The sequence below is a fragment of the Rhinopithecus bieti genome, unplaced genomic scaffold, assembly GCF_001698545.2.
Source record: "Rhinopithecus bieti isolate Rb0 unplaced genomic scaffold, ASM169854v2 scaffold_1428, whole genome shotgun sequence".
In the NCBI taxonomy this organism is placed as follows: Eukaryota; Metazoa; Chordata; class Mammalia; order Primates; family Cercopithecidae; genus Rhinopithecus; species Rhinopithecus bieti.
In genome coordinates, this window is record NW_016803608.1 from 879,857 (window position 1) to 895,693 (window position 15,837).

At 34.0% G+C, this 15,837-nt stretch overlaps 1 protein-coding gene across 1 annotated transcript in view; it reads left to right on the plus strand.

Annotated features, from left to right (window-relative positions):
- RASA1 (RAS p21 protein activator 1) overlaps nt 1-15,837 on the plus strand; it is a 137,169-nt gene that overhangs the window by 119,371 nt on the left and 1,961 nt on the right. The window contains 12 exon segments of the mRNA XM_017890582.1: nt 158-315; nt 819-895; nt 2,369-2,541; nt 2,859-3,018; nt 4,399-4,541; nt 5,706-5,821; nt 6,478-6,564; nt 7,520; nt 9,701-9,767; nt 11,287-11,375; nt 12,795-12,872; nt 15,329-15,463. Of these exon segments, the coding sequence (XP_017746071.1) occupies nt 158-315; nt 819-895; nt 2,369-2,541; nt 2,859-3,018; nt 4,399-4,541; nt 5,706-5,821; nt 6,478-6,564; nt 7,520; nt 9,701-9,767; nt 11,287-11,375; nt 12,795-12,872; nt 15,329-15,463 (1,284 nt within the window).

The following is a 15,837-nucleotide window of genomic DNA, read 5'->3' on the forward strand; positions in this document are numbered from 1 at the left end:
TAAGTATGTCATATATAAAGGAAAATATAACCAAAGCTCATATTTTCTTAAAATGGGGAAAATAAGTCATTATTTTGGCTTTGTATCTTAGAGTAATTGCTTTTGAAATGTGCAATTCTAGAAACCTGGGGTAATAATTTTTTTTTTTTTTTTTTAGGTCAGCAGCCTTGTTTTACATATTGAAGAAGCCCATAAACTCCCAGTAAAACATTTTACTAATCCATATTGTAACATCTACCTGAATAGTGTCCAAGTAGCAAAAACTCATGCAAGGGAAGGGCAAAACCCAGTGTGGTCAGAAGAGTTTGTCTTTGAGTAAGTCTTATTTTATCATTACATTAATCATTTTCTTTTACCAGATTGCGTTTCTATTTTTTTGGTCTCTAAACCATCAGAACAAGGTACCATATCCAGGTGTCCTAATAGCTATATATGTATTTTTTTTTCTGTTGTATTTGTTTACCTTTTTTTGTGAAGTGCTATGCCCTTGGTTTTTCCACTTAGTTATTAACATGAATTATTAGCAAGTCAAAAAACTTTACTAACCCACACATACAAAATGTTTACTAAGGTTTCCAGTACTTATTTGAATGAATTATTAGTTTAGGAGGTTAAAGATGGTAGGAAAAGTGTGTAATTTGCGTGTCTTCTGTATACCAAATAATAAAATACGTTGTGAATCTGGTTTTAGGTCTAGCACACTCACTTTTTTTTTTTTTTCTTTCAGAAATGGGGGTTTATTTGATACTAGAACTAAAGAAATAAGGTAGTTTGATGCCAAATCATTTTGTTAATTCTTTTTCTCCTTGCTCCTTTAGTGATCTTCCTCCTGACATCAATAGATTTGAAATAACTCTTAGTAATAAAACAAAGAAAAGCAAAGATCCTGATATCTGTAAGTTGATACAGAAACTTTCTAAAATAGAGAAAGCATGTTTTATATACTTTTAAAATTCACAATGAAATAGTCTTAAAATAGAAATTAAAAAAAATCAGAAATGCACGTAGTATAATTTGAGATAGTTTCTTTCTGTATTATTGTATTGATTATTGTATTGATTATCTTAAAGTATTGATTATCAAGAAAGAGTATACCTAAGAATGAAAAAGACCAACACGGTTCAACTGTACATACTGTTAAGCAATTAAGATTAAAGTATCTAGCCACCCTCCTTTCTCTAATGAATAGGAAGAATAAGAAAATGATTACAGTGGTCTTTTTGTAGGGCTTGCCCTCATCCCTTCTTTCTACTTTTTAGGTTTTTCCATTTTTTTCTTTTGAGATGGAGTCTTGCTCTTGTTGCTCAGGCTGGAGTGCAGTGGTGTGATCTTGGCTCACTGCAACTTCCACCTCGCAGGTTCAAGAGATTCTCCTCCCTCAGCCTCCTGAGTATCTGGGACTACAGGCGCCCACCACCATGCATGGCTAAGTTTTGTACTTTTTTTTTAGTAGAGACGGGGTTTCACTATGTTGGCCAGGCTGGTCTCGAACTCCTGACCTCAGGTGATCTGCCTGTCTCAGCCTCCCAAAGTGCTGGGATTACACTAGCATATTAGTAAAAAAGTATTCTATTTAAAAATTTTCCTTAAACTTGAATATGTCATTTATTCACTTCTGGTAGTCAAAGGCTCCCAGTTCCTGTCCTCAGCAGCACAACTCCTTCCATCCTGCTGCTAAAGCAGTTGACAGTGGGATTTACCAATTCACATCAGGGTGAATTAGGTTAATACCTTCTTAATACTCAGGCTTAGGGAAGGAAGTGGTATGTATTAACAGACAGATCAGAGCCTGAATATTCCTCTATAAAATGTTTATTCTGTAATTTTTTGTAGTAATTTTAGTTTTCCATTACTTTTACGATAAAATCCAAACCCCACAGTAATGACACAGAAGGAAGGCCATACCTTATATCTGAAGTGCTCTCTTTTCTTTTTTCACTACTTTTCTTCTTAGCTACACCTCCAGATCTTGTCAGCTCAAGGGTTACCTGTTTAAAGTGGAGTTTTCACCTCCACGGGCTGAATTAGGTATTATTTATGTGTACTCGAATAGCATTCACCACTGTTAACAGCACTTAATGCTGAAACATAATTGATTTCTTGTCTTCTTGACTAAATTGACCTCTATGCAACTCAAAGAACCACATCTCAATCATCTCTATACTCCCTGCCTATCAGAGTTTAGTGCACAGTAGACATTCAGTAAATGAATGAAGCAATTAAATATTGAATTTGTGATGTTATTGGAAACTCCTTTAATGAAAAGCATTTAACACCATAGAGAAGACTGAACACCAGAAAAATTTACTTGCATGACTAATTATCATGTTATCTTTTTAGACAATAATTGCTTGTTTTTCTTCCCAAGTATTTATGCGCTGCCAGTTGAGCCGATTACAGAAAGGGCATGCCACAGATGAATGGTTTCTGCTTAGCTCCCATATACCATTAAAAGGTATTGAACCAGGGTCCCTGCGTGTTCGAGCACGATACTCTATGGAAAAAATCATGCCAGAAGAAGAGTACAGTGAATTTAAAGAGGTATTAAGTTATTTATCAGTCCTGTTTTTGTTGGAATTAACAGAAACATTTAACATTTAATAAAAAAATCCATTAAGCTAAACATAGTAATTCATAGCTTAGTAGCACATTGACACCAGAGAAGCTTTAAAACCTTGTTTTATAGTGTGATTTTGGTAGAAATAGGTAGATTACGAATTCATTCTATTTTAAATAAATTTATTCAATGGGACATCATTTTAAATATAAGAACTTGTGAAAGAACATATTTCTTGTTAGTCTCATGGAGCATGCTTAATGCTGTGTACTTTAAACAGTCTTTTAAAATGTCATTTTAGCTTATACTGCAAAAGGAACTTCATGTAGTCTATGCTTTATCACATGTATGTGGACAAGACCGAACACTACTGGCCAGCATCCTATTGAGGATTTTTCTTCACGAAAAGCTTGAATCGTTGTTGTTATGCACACTAAATGACAGAGAAATAAGCATGGAAGGTATAGTATGGCTATGTTAGTGTGATACTTTAAGAAACTGGGTTTAGATTTTATATCAAGGGTATATGGACTCTATCTCTGAATATACTAAATTGTTAAATTATGTTGCAAAATAAGTTATTCTGTTTTCCCTCATTAAAAACTGCAGTTGGATATCAGTTCTGATTATGTTGGTTACTATGGGGAGCTGATATTTCTAATGCAGAGTTTGGCAGATAAGTACTAGAAGCCATAAGAAAGTGGTATCTGTGTCTACATCAATGGCTCATAGTGCTTGATTATCTGGCATATTTAATTGTATTCTCTTGTTTATTTATTTATTTATTTATTTATTTTGAGATGGAGTCTCAGTCGGCCCAGGGTGTAGTGCTGTGGCGCAATCTCAGCTCACTGCAACCTCCACCTCTCGGGTTCAAGCGGTTCTCCTGCCTCAGCCTCCCGAGTAGCTGGGACTATGGGCACATGCCACCACACCCGGCTAATTTTTTATTTTATGTTTTAGTAGAGACGGGGTTTCACCATGTTGGCCAGGCTGGTCTTGAACTCCTGATTTCAGGTGATCCGCCTGCCTTGGCCTCCCAAAGTGCCGGGATTATAGGTCTTGTTTAATTTTACTTATTCATTTCACAGAAGCTGGGTGTCAGTTGCATTTTATTTCTAACTTTTATAGATAGGTAGAGTTCCCAAGCTGCTGGACTCACAGTGCTTTTAATGGCTTACAAAATAATCCACCAGCCCCCCCACCGCCCTGCCCCCCCCCCCCGAGCACTTTGATTCAGTAATAGTTCTTGCTTCTAGGTTCCCCAAATAAATAGTAAAGTTTAGAACTATTTCCTTGTCATCACAAAATATAGATTTGTCAAGGAATAGATAAAATGGTGGTCCTTATTTTACACTGAGTTTATCTTTTCTGTAGCATTTGTATTTCATTAAAATTTTACTGAAACTCAGTAGACACGTTTTAAGCTAATAAATTAATTTAAACTGGGATTTTGTGTTATATCCTTAATTGTAAATAAACCCCAAAGTTTCAAAGCATGGGGTCAATGGGCAGGAAACCTGATTTGTGGTACTAATTTTGTCACTAGCTGTCTAACTGATCTGACATATAACAATTCTGAGACTTCATTTTTCCATATGAACATGGCAGTGTTAATCCCTTCTCCTGTTTATGATCTAATGAGGTAATACATATGAAAGTCTTACAGAGTTAAGTCTGTAGAAATATAGGATGTCATTGTAATTAGTGCTTCAATGCTGCATGCAAAAAGTACGTTTAAGTGGTTATTCCTTTTGAGGTAAAATGAATTCACTTAAATTTCCAATTTGGTCACATTAGGTCAGTCCTTTACAAATAATCTAATGTAAATATTTGTGTAGATGAAGCCACTACCCTATTTCGAGCCACAACACTTGCAAGCACCTTGATGGAGCAGTATATGAAAGCCACTGCTACACAGTTTGTTCATCATGCTTTGAAAGACTCTATTTTAAAGATAATGGAAAGCAAGCAATCTTGTGAGGTAAGAATTTAATGTTTTAGTAGGTAATGATTTGTAGCCAATTACATTTTAAGGAAAATATTAAATTTCTAAAATTATTCCTCATAGCAGTTATACCTGTCTCTAATACATTTATAAAATGTTCTGCAAAATGGACTTTTAAAAAAGATGTACTTTATTTTGAGATTAAAAACCATCAAGTTGCACCAGAAATTCATGAAAATACTTTCGTCATTTCCTCTACTGCACTAGTAATCTATATACTACTTACAGAAAGCGTGCATAACATACATTGAAGGTTTTATTAGTGACTTATCATATGACCTATGTAGCACTTCATTACATCTAGCTTTGTCCTTGAAGGTTTTTTTGCGAGAGAATTATGAGATAACCTTGACTAAAACAAAAAACATCTTTTTAGGATTATTAAAGCTTCAATATAAATTCATAATAAACTATTAAGACAGTAAGTGGGAATCTCACATATATTCTCTCATTTTAATGGGAAAGCAGCTACAAAGAAATATATATTTTAGATCTGATACAAAAATCAGTTTAAGGAATTGTTTTTGACAGTGGACACTGGGACCTAGCAAATGTTAATCCTGCACGAAGGTGTCAATTTGTACTAATAACCTGAAGGGAAGAAATTAGTGATTTAATTTTGGAAATCTGGAGTAATGCCATAGTTGGCCTAACATAAGGATGACACAGAAGTGCAGCAGGTGGGTAGGGCTGAGTCTCTGGACTTTAGAGATAGGCTGCGGAATTCGGACTTCCATAGATAAATGTACTCTGCTGACACTAGATCAGAAGGGTTACAGGAAAAGTTCTGAGAAAGGTTTGTGATTCTGCCTAAGACATTTGATATTTTTATTAGTCATTAAATAAGCCTCATTCAGAAAAGGCTTTTAATCAGCTTTTTTTACCCTCAAATAAATAGAATTGACTAACCACTGGTTGCTTTTCAGTTGGGTAATTGGGAATAAATGGTAACAAACCTACCAGAAAGAGTTCCATAGAGCAAACTACTTAAAAACTCCCATTTATACAAAGAAAAAAGATTAGTACACACAGATACTGAAAAATAGAGAACCTTGAAAACTACAACTACTTGTTTTCCTCAATTCATTTGCATTTGTCATTGCCAACAATGCATTTCTATTGATTTATTCCTTCTTTCAGTTAAGTCCATCAAAGTTAGAAAAAAATGAAGATGTGAACACTAATTTAGCACACCTATTGAACATACTTTCAGAGCTTGTGGAGAAAATATTCATGGCTTCAGAAATACTTCCACCGTAAGTGGTGAAATTTTCATTTGACAAGAAATTGTGTATGTCTTGGGAAGTTTCTATTTCTAAAACACGTGAAAGCTTTTCTGTTGTCCTAATATTATTATACTCTGGAAAAGTCATGGTTAATGTTTATAAGATGAATTATATTTAAATAAAATAACTGTCTTAATAAAACCACCCATTGTTTTTGTACAAGCCAATATGTCTGGTTTGTATAGTAGCTTGGGGAGTGAATAGAGGTTTATAGTTTCAGATTTGAGATTGTAAAAGATATCTTGTCTATCCATTTAGTCTATACTTGATAGATTAATCACTCTGTTAATATGCTTTTAGGCCTCCAGTATTGGTGAACTCATTTGTTCAGGTAGAAGTTAACCTAAGTCTAAATCTTTCTCCCCAGAGTTTGCAGCTGGTTAGTTCTCTGTATCTTAAAGTAAATGTCAGGAAGTTGACTGAATAAATTGATGACGATAAACTTAGTCGATGAAGTTTTCCTTACCCCTTCTAAATGTCTCATTACCTGTGGCAAAATACTTTTTTGGGGGAAAAGGCCAGTTTTATTAAACTGTGGTATATTTGGGTAAATTAAGCTTTCGGCTGCTAGGAGATCAGTAGTTTCACTTGCTTTCTGTGTTGAGATGATTGTGTTATTTTGGCAGGACACTGAGATATATTTATGGGTGTTTACAGAAATCTGTTCAGCATAAGTGGCCTACAAATACCACAATGAGAACAAGAGTTGTTAGGTAAGGCTCATCAATTCATTTGTTAAATCACAAACTGATAGATGGATAATTGTGAAAACTGAAGAGTGATAGATGGATAATTGTGAAAACTGAAGAATAACAATATACAATTCAATGCTTTTTTTCTTTGGCTTTTATGTCAAAGCCCTGTTGCATATTTTCTAAGTCCAAATGGCTCCTAAACTTAAAGTTACTATGAGATTTAGTTACCGTTTGCATTTTCTAAAAACATGAACATTCATTTATAGTTAAGTATTGGGGATTTTAAACCCTTACAGGATGAGGTTAAAAGTTATACAACTAAAATCTGTAGCTAACTTCATATAATATTCTTCATACACACACACACACATTGATTGGCACTAAAAGAGAAGAGCAGTAATTGACTGATTTAGATATTAATTGCTTTATTACAATCTGTGACTCTGAGCTAATCTGTAACCAGAACATGTAGTGCTGAAGCTGTGTTTCAGTCTGCTCATTGTACCATAATTAGGAAGAACTGTTTTGGCAAACCATGGAATTTGGGAGCTTATATAAAGGGACTTCATTATCATTACTCTGTAGGAAGAACTGCTTTGGCAAATCATGGAATTTGGGAGCTTATATAAGGTTACTTAATTACCATTATTCTAACTTACTTTCCAAAGAAGAAGCAGATCTGTCTAGAGAGGTTAAGTTGTTGAACTAAGGTTATATAGAAAGCTGGTGGCTAAGGCACAACTAAAGGTAACTTTCTAAGACCCAATCTGATATCCTTAAGTCTTACTTGTAGGCTTTTGCTTTTGTTAAGCATACTCCAACCAATACCCCAACTAATTCCAGGCAAATGGAAGTTTAATGCAAAAGCATCATGGAATACAGCAGTTTTCTAATAATATGTTATTTAGAATATACACTGTCATGCCATGCTATATTGAAAATAATTAGACAACCATTAACACCATTATTACAGTGTTTTGAAAATGTGTGTTAATCCTGCCTCCAACCTAAATTTTGACAAGGGTCTTCTATTTCTTTTTTTGGGGGGCAGATAAAATTTCTCTTGGTTATGATATGACATAATATTTAAGAACTACAGATTCTGTTTTTCTTGGCATTAATGGTGATTGGGAGGAATAGAAAAGAATTATATTCCAGCACAGTTATGTGTGAGATGTAAATTAAAACTGTTCTATAAATTTGTAAGTTCAAACAAGTATAATTGTTAAGCAAACACAGCAGGAAATTTTAAACTGATGCAAGAGGGTGTTTTAGGGCATTTTTGCCAAGGTTATGTTTCAGGCTCACAGACCTACTGTGTATAATTATGACAATATTTTCAAGTAAAGTTTATACAAGATTCTTTAAATTTGAGAAGTCCAAAATTAAAGACTTAATTGTTATTTTTTTGAGACAGAGTATCGCTCTGTTGCCCAGGCTGGAGTGCAGTGGTGTCATTTCAGCTCACTGCGACCCCCGCCTCCCAGGTTCAAGTGATTTTCGTGCTTCACCCACCCAAGTAGCTGGGATTACAGGCATGCAGCACCACACCTGGCTATTTTTGTATTTTTAGTAGAGTTGGGGTTAGACCATGTTGGCCAGGCTGGTCTTGAACTCCTGGCCTCAGGTAATATACCCACCTTGGCCTCCCAAAGTGTTGGATTACAGGCGTGAGCCACCATGCCCAGCCAATATATTACAATTCCTATAAATGCTGTTTGAGAAGTAACTACTTTCTGAGAGTCCAAAAATTAGCAAACAGGTACATGTTCAAAGGTAAATGCTGAGAAATTGGGTAACCCACTCTAACAGAGAACAGAGATTGTGCCTATTAATGTCTAGAAGGAATTGCGTAACTCATTATTTTGGGAATAATGCTTGTCTTTACATAGATTATGTCTATCAATCTGTAGAAGGAATTGCATAATTCATTATTTTAGAAATAATGCTTGTCTTTACATGGGACAAGAGGTTATTAGTGTGGATTCTTCTTAAAAGGAAATTAGAGAGAAATTATCTACATGACAACATATCCTCCCTACCAGTGACTAAAGGAGGCAGAATAGGAGTATCTATGCAAGCTTCATTTTCACACTTAACTTGTCCCAAAATAAAATTAGCAGATAAAATAATATATGACAGCTGTTAGTATAATTTTTGCTTTTGCTATTGTTTTGTAATTTGACTACGTTTTAAAACTTTAGAATTCCTAATGTCTTGCCTTAAAAGTTTTCCAGGCTGGGCATGGTGGCTCAAGCCTGTAATCTCAACACGTTTAGACCAAGACAGGAGGATTGCTTGAGGCCGGGAATTTGAAATTGTCCTGGGCACCGTATTGAGACTCTGTTCTCTACAAAAATAATTAAAAAAAAAAAAAAAAAAATTAGCCAGGTATGGTGATGTGCACCTGTAGTCTTAACTACTCTGAGCCTGAGGCAAGAGAATTGTTTGATCCCAGGGGTTCAAGGTTGCAGTGAGCTGTGATTGCGGGCCACTGTACTCAAGCCTCGGTGACAGAACAAAACCCTATCTCAAAGAAAAGAAAGAAGAAGAAAAAAAAACCTTTCCAGTGTTCCATTATAGATATTTTCATTTATCAATAAGTCACTTTTTCTCTAGTGCAATGGATTCTTATTTTTATATGAATCATCAACAAAATCAATGCAGCCAACTTAAGGCTGTTTTGTTTAAATAAATTAAGAATAAGAAATGAGGATGTGTGAAATTCTGAAATTTGTACAGAATTATGCTTATATAATATAAAAAGTTTATTTATACTCCTGTGGTATTTCAGAAATTCTTAGGGTTCCCGAGGATACTACTTTAAGTATCACATGACTACTAGGCCTGGAATAATAAATAGTAAGCAAGACAGTAAATACTACAGATGAACAACATTTTCCCAAAGTTAATCCAAATTCTAAATTGGGAAAAGTGAGTAATACATTCAGGAAGCAGATATATATATTCTTAAAATATGATGCTTTGGCTTACTGTTTTCTTAAAGCTTTCTGTGTCTGGGCTTTCTTTTATTGGTTTAGAGTGAAGTTTATGGTTCTATGAGTACTAAAATTCTGTTTTATATGTATTGTTTTAATGTAACACATTATATATGTGTTTTCTAAAAAAAAAAAAAAAAAAATTTCCCATTCAGTGGTTTTGTTTTCTTCGACTCATCTGTCCTGCCATCCTGAATCCACGGATGTTCAATATCATCTCAGGTAATCAGCTTTTGATAAATTTCAAAATTCAAAAAATTACAATTAACAGTTTCACACTGTTAGATAAGAATACTCTTAAATTAAATCTAGTTTTTTTTTTGTTTTTTTTTTTGATTATCCAATTCTAGTCTTGGCATATATAAAGTACTCCAAAGCACCCTTCCTTCCTTGTGCTTCTTCGGCTTTTTTTTTGTTTGTTTCTTTTCTTCCATCTCATATCTAATCTGAGATGGCATGATTACACATATTCCACCTTTTTTTCTGACGCTATTGTGTCTCAAACCTTTATAATAAATAACTTCTTGTAGTCTGCAACTTGGCTTTTTCAAGTTGGGAAGAGATTTGCTTAGCCCATTGCTAGACTGCTGCTAGCTGGATCTTCAAGATAAATTAAATGATATCTACAGTTGGAATAGTATTCTGTGAGTACGTATGAAGAAAGCAGTCCTGGTTCCTCGAGATTTTTAAAGTCACCGGTTATATAGTGTAAATTGGCCATTTTAAACTTCAGTAAACCTGATCCAGTTTTATTACCCATATACCCATTTTGAGATGACTTTCAGGTGTCACACACTTCTTTCAAAGAAAGGATAACAGGGAAATTTGTGACTCTGAATGTAATAACGAACCATTATAAACAGTAGGAACTAGAATTTTTACCTTAATAATCTGAAGCTCAAAATTGTATTAAAAATGTTTTGGAAATGTCTTAATTTTTACTTTTATATAGCCATCACGTCTCTGTAATTATCTTTTATTGCTACTAAAGTAGTTAAATCTACAAATCCATTAAGATTAAGGGTTTGAAATTCTTTTGGAGAGATCTATCTGAATGTTTGCCTCAGACAACACTATCTAAAACTAGGCAGTCAGGTAGATTATCTATGGGATTTTACTGTTAAATAATTAAGTTCCAGAGCTTATATTTAATAGACACCAATACTTGTCATTTACATCCTACTTATCTGTGTTCTACAGGGAAATGCCTCCTGATTTCCCTTTAAAATATTTTAAAAGTTTATTAAATTTCATGTTTTTCTCCTCAAAATAAAGCAGAGGTCCTAGATTTTATCTTGCTTCTTGTGCTTTAAGTGAATTATTTGGATTGCAGATAATGTTGGGAGCAGGGAATTGCTCAGATTGCTAACCTGAGTAGGCCAAAACTAGCTTTGTGAACTGTCACAAAACATGTGAGGAGTGACAGTCTTTTTTAGTGATGAAGGTAAAGCTTTCAGGTCCTCTGAAATAGTATCAACCATTGGGAATTGCTGCGTTATTGTAGTACCCTTTTCACAAGCCTAGAAGCACTGATAAGCATATTCAGTTTTCCTCTTTTAACTCAAGTTCTTTTGAATTATACAGATCATAAATTTTCAAAAAACATTTTCAAAAAACATTCTGAGTTGTGAATGGAATGGGTAGTAAACAGTAAAGAAATGTTAAAGTGCTAAATTTATAATGGTTTAGCTGAAAGTGCTGTTGGAGTTGGTGTCATTAGCTGTGCCCAATTCTCTTCCAGATTCCCCATCTCCTATTGCTGCAAGAACACTAATATTAGTGGCTAAATCTGTGCAGAACTTAGCAAATCTTGTGGAATTTGGAGCTAAGGTAAAAACATTTTGATACTTTAAAATGTAATTTATGAATGCAAGTTTGACATGATAAAACGATAAAATTTGGCTTAGTGAAATTTTTAGCAATGAAAGATTATTTTTGCTGCTATGTTTGTTTTTAAAGCATCTTGTTTAAATTTTACATTTTAATAGTGGAATTTTAAAAAACACCACTTCAGCCATTATAGAAAACAAATTTTTCAAGGTCCAGTGTACTCAAATTCTCCCACTTTTAACATAAAACAATAAATTAGTACATTTTAATACAAAATTCATTAAAATTTTATTTCACAGTAAACCTTCACTGTAAATATTAAAACTCAAGATTTTTTTTTTTTTTTTTGACACCTACATGTAACTGTACTATCTAAGGATAATGACTAATATTCAGTTGGGATCATATCATGACTCCTGCTTTTGTCACCTAATATGTGACAGACTTCTTGCCATATGTGGAAATAGATAACTCATTATTCTTAATAATGGATATTTAGATGGCTTCCAATTTGTCCCTGTTATTGTTGTAACATATATCCTTACATACATTTCCTTTCATACTTGTTCAATTATTAGCTGAACTTAGGAGTAAAATTACTAATACATGTTTTACGCTTTGCTATGTATTACAAGATTTCCTGTCAGCAACTTAAGATTCTTTTGTCACTCCTCACAGCCTTGCCAAAACTCAGTGGGTACTATACTTTTTTCTTTTCTGCCAATTTGATAGGCAGAATATTTTGTATTTCATTGTTTTATTACTGTTAGAGAAACTTTCATTGTCTCTATCTTTGGAATTGCCTATTGAGGTCCTTGTCTCATTGAGTTTCTTACTGATTTTTAAGAGTGTGTTAATCTTAACCTTTCCCCTATTTATAATATAGTTGTAAGTAGTCAGGATTTTAGTATGATGAGCAGTTGACATGTATGGCCTAGGTTCTGAATTCATCTGAATCTTGAGGCAGGTTACAAATAAGATATTTTCCTATTGCAGTCTTCATTATATTGTATTTTAATTCCCTGTAATCTCTGCTGGATTCGAACCTATGATTTGGGACCATGTTTGAGTGATTTTATATATAAGCAATTTGTGTCTGCCAGTCTGTGTGTTATGATTTGTGCTTGGGTTCAGAATTTTCTTTCATTAAAAATGCCCATACTCCTCAGTATAGACATTTGCTTATATACTAGAAGGAAAATACTGTCATTATATGATTTAATTAATTCTTGTGAATGTGTTGCTGCTGCTACACCTAATTTATAAGAATTATTGCTACATGTATGGGTTTTGCTATATTAATTTGGTGTGAAAGTAACTGTGGTTTTTGCTGTTAACTGTAATTACTTTTGCATCAACCTAATAGGTCAAACAGTGGTTTGTTTCCGGTGCATATAATAGAAGCATTTTATTTTTCAGGAGCCCTACATGGAAGGTGTCAATCCATTCATCAAAAGCAACAAACATCGTATGATCATGTTTTTAGATGAACTTGGGGTATGTATATAGTTTTTAGGTACTTTTAAAGACTTAAGAGTTGGCATAGCTGAGTTAACCCATTTAAGCAGCCATCTTTAGAAAGATTTTCTATCCAAAACTAAAAGACAAAAGCCTGCAAATTTTGGCTACCTTCCTAAACAAAAAACGGCATTTTTGTTTGTAATTAAAACCATTTATTCTTAAACCAAAGCATACATTATTGTGGCTTTTAGACTACTTCCATCATTTTTTAGGGTCCGTCTTGTTTTTCATATCCTTTTAAAGCTATCACATCTGACTGCCATGACATTCTGTTGCCTCCTTAGCTTTTTTACTTTGCTGCTACTATGTGGGGCTTGAAGCAAGACGATGACACAGTTCTCACCAGGTTAAATAAGTAAATAGACTGAAAAGTCTTCTTTTCTAGGAATAAAAGACATGGATTTGGTGTTACACTTCATTCAGTGTGAATATCTATGCCTCATTTGGGCCTTGTTAATAAAATGTGATTACAAAATTATGAATGAGGTTATTTTATAATTTCTAGGACCCTGCCTTTAAGAGTTAAATTTTCATGATTGTACAGATTTTTCAGGTACTGAGTCAGTTTTAAACTAAACTTATTAATAATTCAGTTCATATATAGGGAAACCAGCAAGGTACATGTATATGTGAATAGAGCCAGGTATAAGGCATGGTATTAGAGAGTGCTAGGATTGGAGATTGAGGTGTCCATGTTCTCTCTTAATATATTCAGATTCAGTTAAAAAGAACACCACAATTTATGGCAAACAAATCAGGAATGCCTGTGAGTCACTAGGTTAGTGTATGAAAAATTATGGCATAGCTCTGTATAGTGAAATTGACAAGCTAAAAGTCCATCATGCTTCTATATGTGAACTGGGATACAGTTGATCATTGGAAAACATTTTTACTATAATGTTTAAGGAACTGTTAATGTTTAAGGAACTGTGTGAGAAATTATGCCACACAATCTAGGATTTCATACTGCTTAGAATCCAAATATAATACTATTATATTTCTTTACCATCTGTATACCATCTGTATAAGCCAAATTTATTTTTGAAGACCCACTTCAATTATTATCTCCTTCAGGAAGCTTTTGCTGAGCCCCAAACGTGAATAAAGTAACTTTTGTTTTACCTCCTAAGCATCCCTGCATATCTGTGATATATAAACTCTGTGTTGCTATGATTACTTTTTCTAAAGTCCTTTCTACTAGAGTCAGTTCTCTGAAGGCAAATATGGTGTCTTTCATCGCTATAATCCTTTAATCACTGAATGAATATATCCTGTATAACTGTGTTTCTCTATCCCAAAGAAAACATTGTTTTGCAGTTTTTAGCAGTGTAAAGCAAATACTGTCACCATTTTACTGGTAATCCAAGCCTTTGTTAAATGTTATTCCAAGGCTTAAAATAACACTGCCATTTAGTGTTGATAATAAAGTACAGGTTGAGTATCCCTAATCTGAAATCTGAAATGCTAAGAAATCCAAAACTTGTTGGGCACCAACAGGAAATGCTATGTGGAAAATTTCCAATTCTGGATTTTTGGATTTGGGATGCTCAACGGGCAAGTATACTGCATATATTCCAAAATCCGAAACACTTCTAGTCCCAAGCATTTTGGGTGATATTCAACCTATACTATAAACTTTAATTATAGTGACTAAGTTACTTTATGAACCTTATCTGAAAGTACCATAATTAACACTGATTATTCCCACATATTAGCACGTATTCTGAACACAGTCCACAGATAATGTCTAACTTGACATGTTCTCATTGCATTTTCATAGTGCAGTTCCTACTTATATGCATATTAACTTAGACAAACTACAGGAGCTTAATAATGAAATTTCATCTAGGAATTTTAAGTATAGGCTGCATTTAATCCAGAGTAGCAGTTAACCTACACTATTTGGCATATGTTCTATATTTCAGATATAAAGCTAATTGTTAGGAAGCCACACCCCCCGACCCTATTTTTAAAATAGCAATAATATTGTACCACATCTGTCATGCTATGGAAAAAAAGAGAATCTGGCTTTCATGTAAATACAAAGGTTACAGAGTCTATATTTTACCATCATTAATGCTGAATTTTATATTTCAGTAAGAATCTTCAGAATTTTAAGAAATTTGATTAAGAAATTTGAGAATTAAAAAAAATTATCTAATATACCCAATTAGAATATTTTCACACGAGACTATAAAGATTTGTATTTCTAACAAAAAATTAGCCGGGCATGGTGGCAGGCGCCTGTAATCCTAGCTACTTGGGAGGCTGAGGCAGGAGAATCACTTGAACCCGGGAGGCGGAGGTTGCAGTGAGCCGAGATCATGGCATCACACTCCAGCCTGGGCAACAAGAGCGAAACTCTGTCTCAAAAAATTAAAAAAAGAAAAAAGATTTGTATTTCTAAATGCAATTTTACAATTCCCTTAAAGAATGTACCTGAACTTCCGGACACTGCAGAGCATTCTAGAACGGACCTGTCTCGTGATTTAGCAGCATTGCATGAGATTTGTGTGGCTCATTCAGATGAACTTCGAACGCTCAGTAATGAGCGTGGTGCACAGCAGGTAGGCTTTTGCCAGCCTTCATTAACAATGATGTTTCAAGGATAACACTTTGAGAGGTAATAAATAGCTGAATTCTGGTTAACATTTTTTCTTGTTACATTAAATTTTTGAGACTCTGCATCATATTAACAAAAGATCTCAGCAGACAGAAATAACGGGCCCAGACTAAAATGATGTACATTTAATACTGAAAAACATCAGGTTTTGCTCTTGAGTCTGCATGTTAATTCTACTGGAAAACAGTGTAACTGTTAATATACTTTGGCGACATATGTGAAAATGGCTAGTAAGTCAGTATTTTTTTTTTTCTTTCAGTTTCTGTCTTTTTTCTGTCACATACAGATACAGTGCATGGGCAAAGTGATTCTCAAATT